General features: G+C 34.8%; 1 protein-coding gene across 1 annotated transcript; it reads right to left on the bottom strand.

Annotated features, from left to right (window-relative positions):
• Nucleotides 1-311: 311 nt before the first annotated feature.
• Nucleotides 312-4666, bottom strand: LOC121965391 (metal transporter CNNM3-like; the record flags this gene model as incomplete). The annotated part of the gene is made up of 4 exons (XM_042515539.1): nt 312-481; nt 1645-1803; nt 3376-3519; nt 4509-4666. Coding segments are annotated over 4 exons (631 nt in total), but the record flags the coding sequence as incomplete, so codon positions are not given.
• Between the last annotated feature and the right edge of the window lie 519 nt (nt 4667-5185).

The following is a 5185-nucleotide window of genomic DNA, read 5'->3' as shown; positions in this document are numbered from 1 at the left end:
TGTGTCATTTTAGTTCTTTGTTGTATTTTTCTTTTCTTTTTTTATTATTTTAATATTTTATTGTCTTTTTAATTAGCTCGTTTTTGGCACTCTGTTCTCATATTTCACGTCCTAATTTATATACCAGACATTTTGTATGCATGCAATCTGATTTAAAACAATGAATAAGTCTATAATTTATATTGAAGATTAATAAATAAAAATAAGAATAGATAATAAAAATTGTATACTGATATTGAAAATTGTTTCTTGTATATCTACACGTGCGTGCGTGCGTGCGTGCGTGCGTGCGTGCGTGCGTGCGTGCGTACCTGCAGCAGCAGGATGAAGTAGTCCACCGGGTGGTTACGTGTGTAGAGATAGTGACCCGGGCTCAGCCGGTTGTTTGGGTCGAAGTGCACTTCCTGGTTGACGCTGGGGTGACGGAGCAGGTGGAACAAGATCTTCTCAGACACGCGTCCCGGGCTGAAGTGCGACACCTCTGCAGGGGTCAAAGGTCACAGTTTTGGGGGTTACAGTGATGTCAAATTTGTCTGAGCAAGTAGATCCCAAATAACTGTCGCCAGATTCAATCCTGAGCATTTAGTCTGCAGCTGAATTATGAAACAGAAATATAATTATGACGTGTGTGATGTTAAAACTGTGACATATTCAGTCAGTCTGAGGAACAACAACAACAGTAACAACAAAAACTAAAAAACAAAAAGAAAATGATCTAAAGAGCAATGAAAAATATATATGTATTCATTGTATGTAATAATTTTTTTTTCCCAATTTGGTCAGTCTCTTTTCCCCCATGTTTTCCAAAATTTTTTGGATATGTTTCTCTGGGTTGTTTTCCACACATTTTCTAATAATCCTCTCCTCTTTTTTAAACTATTTTAAGTAATTTTTTTACTAATTTCTCACAATTTGTGGTATATATTTTGCCAAGTTGGTCATTGTCTTTTCCCCCTTGTTTTCCAAAATAATTGAACTAATTTGCTCAGTTTTCAAAGGGTTCTTGAAAAAAATGAGCTCAGTGGAAGTAGAAAATAATATTAATGTATAGTATTTTTATAGCCTGATTTAGAAAAGCACATTTTGTGTGCAGAGCGGTACGAGTGTGAGTTTATGACACTGCACAAAAATAATAATAATAATGCATAAAAATCAATGTTGTTGTCAATCGCTGACATATCCCAGGCTCTGATTATTAAAACAATCTACTGAGCATGTAGTATACTGAGAATAGTTCATTTTTCATGTTTTGTTTTGTTTTGTTTTTTTACCTAAAAACAACTTTAAAGGGCTAAAATGATTGAATATTTGATATTTATGATCAGGACTGATCTCAGTTAAAAAATAAACTCAATGAAAGTAGAAAATCCAATGAATGTATCATTTTTATAGCCTGAAATATTCAGTGCCTGTTAACATTAAAGTTCCTACAGTTTGTCCCTTATTTGTTTCCATATGTCTCTTTCTGCTCGGACTATTGAAAAACATCATGCACAAGTAAAGAGGACTTTTTACAAAATAAAAGCATCAAATAGCATTCAAAGACATAAGATAATCCTCTCAGACGTTAAACTGGACCACATCGAGCTTTGTGGCGGGAGATTATGAGTGTAAATCCAGTTTAACAGATAAAAACACACACACCTCTGGACAGGAAGCGGTGTGTGGCCAGCAGGAGCTGAGGTGAGGTGCGGATTTTGGGTTCTCCTTCAGGAGGCTTGAAGAGAGAAAACTCCTCGTGGACGCTGCGAGGCTCCAGAGGAATCTCCAGCGGGGGGAGGGGACGCTTTACTTTCCTGTCCACTACAGGAGGAGGAGGTGGAGAGGGTTAATCAAACACACCAGACGCTAAAGCAATATTTATAATTTAAGATGCACAGTGTTGGATTTCTTGCTGATATCCAAAATAACGAAATATACCGACTCATACTGCCGATAACCATTATCAATATATATCCACTCAGGGTTCCTACAGCTTAAAAATTAGATTTAAGACCAATTTTACAAAAACCAAAACTGAACAATTTTGCCCAAATGTGTATTGTAACATAAAATATGGAATTTATTGTCCTGTGAAAATGTTAGATTATCTATACCAAGTGTTAGAAAAAATTACTATATATATATATTATATAATAAAAATCTACTTGTTTACCAACTTCAGTAAGTATATATGGAGTTTTTGGCTGGTTTTATGGTGATTTTGTGTTTTTCACTCTACATGTGAGTCTCACAGCCTGGATCATATCAGGACGAGTGTTAGAAGAGGAACAAAGTAAAATATTTAACCAAAAAAAAAAAGTTACTACTTATTTCCAGATTTTACAATACATAATCAGGGAAAAAAATAATAAAATCCTACGTCTCATGTCCTAACAAATTAATTAGTAATAATTAATAACATTTTATTTTAATAGCAATTGAAGCCTTATTTAGATTATTGAATTCAATGACTTTTAAGACTTTTTAAGGATCCTTGGGAACCCTGACATCGCGTCTCTTCTGTCGTAACATCGTATTCGACCAGCAGAAAGAGACATGAAATACACGACTAACGACCTGCGAGCTGAATCTGCCCCCAAACATCACTTTCGAATTCATTTAAAAATAAAGATTCACACTGTGAATTGTTTTGTACTTTTAGTCTCCATAAGGTGTCAGAGAGCATAAAAAGCATCAAAATAAAGCCTGTTGATTAAAAAAAGTGCCAGTGGGGGATCCCCCACAGCCCCGACAGAGGGCCTCACTAAGACCCTAAAATCCTACAAATGTCCTGAAATTCAAGAAACATCCTACAATCCGAGTAACGTGACAAAATCCTAGAAATGTCCTCAAATCTGGGAAATTCTGTAAAACCTTAGAAATGTCCTGAAATATAAGAAACACACATACAAATCCTAGAAATGCGCTAAAATCCAAGAAAAGTCCAAAAACCACAGATAAATCTTAAAATCCTAGAAATGTTCGAAAATACTATAAATGTCTCACAATACCAGAAATGTCCTAAAATCAGACAAACATCCTAAAATCTGGGAAACATCTTGAAATCCTAGAAATGTCCTAAAATTTAAGAAACGTCCTAAACGTTAAAATCGTAGAGGTGTCCTAAAAACGTCCTAAAATCTGAGAAATGTCCTAAAATCCTATAAAAATCCTAAAATTCAAGAAACGTCCTAAAGTCCTGGAAACATGCTAAAATCATAGATTTGTCCTAAAATCCAAGAAACGTCTTAAAATCCCAGAAATGTCCACAAACGTGCTAAAACCTTTGAAATGTCTTAAAATCTGTGACTTGCCCCTTAAATCCTGTGAACACCTGCTGGTGCGGATGACGTGCGGATATCATCGCGCGTCCTTATTTCTGAAAAAACTCACAGTAGCCGTCAGATTCATCCAGGATCTCTGATTTGATGATCTCCTCGATGACGTCCTCTAAAGTGACCAATCCCAGCACCTCGTAGAACGGATCCCCCTCCCCCTCGTTGTTCACCCTCTGGACGATGGCCATGTGAGAGTTACCTGACAGGAAAGAGCCGAAAAAAAAACCTTTCAGTATTTTTTATTCCATTTCATTTCTATCATTCTTTATTAAAGGGTTTATTCACCAAAATCCCAAAAAAACCCACATTTTTTCACTCCTTTCTGGCCATTCTGGTTTTATTTTACCAGGTTTTGAAATTAATCCTGCATTTTATTTATTTTTTTATTTTATAAGTGAGGATATTTCCACACACAGTCCTTTTACTGGCAATAATCTGAATATGAAGACCCATTTTTTTTACCTGATGAAGGTCTATCGATTCTTTTTCATCACTATATAATAGCTTTTTTAAAAAAAATATATTATTTTAACAAAAAATAAATTAAGAACAGCATTAGAGCTGGATTTTTAAATAGAACTTACTGAGTGTTTGTTATTAGTGAGTGAGGGGGACGTCAAATCATTTTGAAGCACTGGGGGTGCAACTTTAAATGGCAGTATTTTGTATTTATTTTATTGTCTTTTTTTCTTTTTTTAAGAAAAAATGCCTTTCAAAACAAACATTTTTTTTCATTTTTTTTAGCTTTTTTTTCTTTTAAAAAATGATAATTTTTTAAAAAATCTTTTTTTCTGGAAGGTACATTTTCGTGAAAAAAAAATCAAATTTTTGTCTCAATTTCCCAAAATGTCAACAAATACCGCCCGCTCATCTGCAGTAACGAAAACACCCACTCTGGAAAAAGATGTTGCTGTTAAATGTTTTCCACTTTTCAGGATATATATTCACTAAACAATATATAAAGTGTGCTCCATAGCACGTGAAAATGTTTTTAAAAACAAAACAAAAAAACCTGGTTAATGTGGTCAGAAAATCTCAGACGCAAATATCTAAACATCCGCACATATAAAAGCAGAAGTGTCTGTGTGACTAGAGTCCACTAAAAACAAAAAAACAGATAAAATGTTCAAAAACATCAGAGCAAAGTTCGCCTCTGCTGTAATATTTCGCGTGTGAGCGCTGACTCGCCTTTCTTGAACTCCTCCAGCATGGCGTCCAGTTTAGTGTCGTTGAAGACGTAGTGCAGCGGGTGATTGTAGAACTTGGTGATGGTCGTCATGGGGGTGCAGTCGTCCGGATCCACCAGAGCCAAGTCTTTCACGTACAGGATTTCTATGATGTTGGACCTGGAAATGAAACGCGGGCTGATGAGCAGACGTGTGGAGAAAAACACGTGTGCTGTAAGCGCACCTCGTGTTGGCACCGAAAGTAACGTCGCTGAGTCAGTGTTTACTTTTGTTAGTTATCAAGAGTCAAACCGACACAGCCCGAGGCGCTCCAGAGACGTTTAAACAATAACAGGTTCTTTCTTTCATTACGGAAACTTTCAACATTGAACTGCTCATTGTTTGTCTGCCAAGTTAGCAAAAAAAAAGTTTAAAGTACAAGAAATATATCTATAAATGAGCAAAAATAAATATATTAACTTTTTAAAAATGGGGACAAAAGAAAAAACATTTTTTTAAAGAAAGGAATGCCCTGAAAAATTATTACCCTGTAAAATATTTTTGGACATTTTCCCTTCCTTTAAAAAACAACAGTTTTTACATTTTTTAAAATCTACTTATATTTTCATTTAGTAATTTATGTTTATTTATTTGCTATATTTATTTATTTTTATTTACTAATTTATGTGTTTATTTATT

The sequence above is a fragment of the Plectropomus leopardus genome, unplaced genomic scaffold (genome assembly GCF_008729295.1).
Source record: "Plectropomus leopardus isolate mb unplaced genomic scaffold, YSFRI_Pleo_2.0 unplaced_scaffold19832, whole genome shotgun sequence".
NCBI lineage: Eukaryota > Metazoa > Chordata > Actinopteri > Perciformes > Serranidae > Plectropomus > Plectropomus leopardus.
Note: the sequence above shows the minus strand (reverse complement) of the source record. Positions and strands in the feature narration are given on the sequence as shown.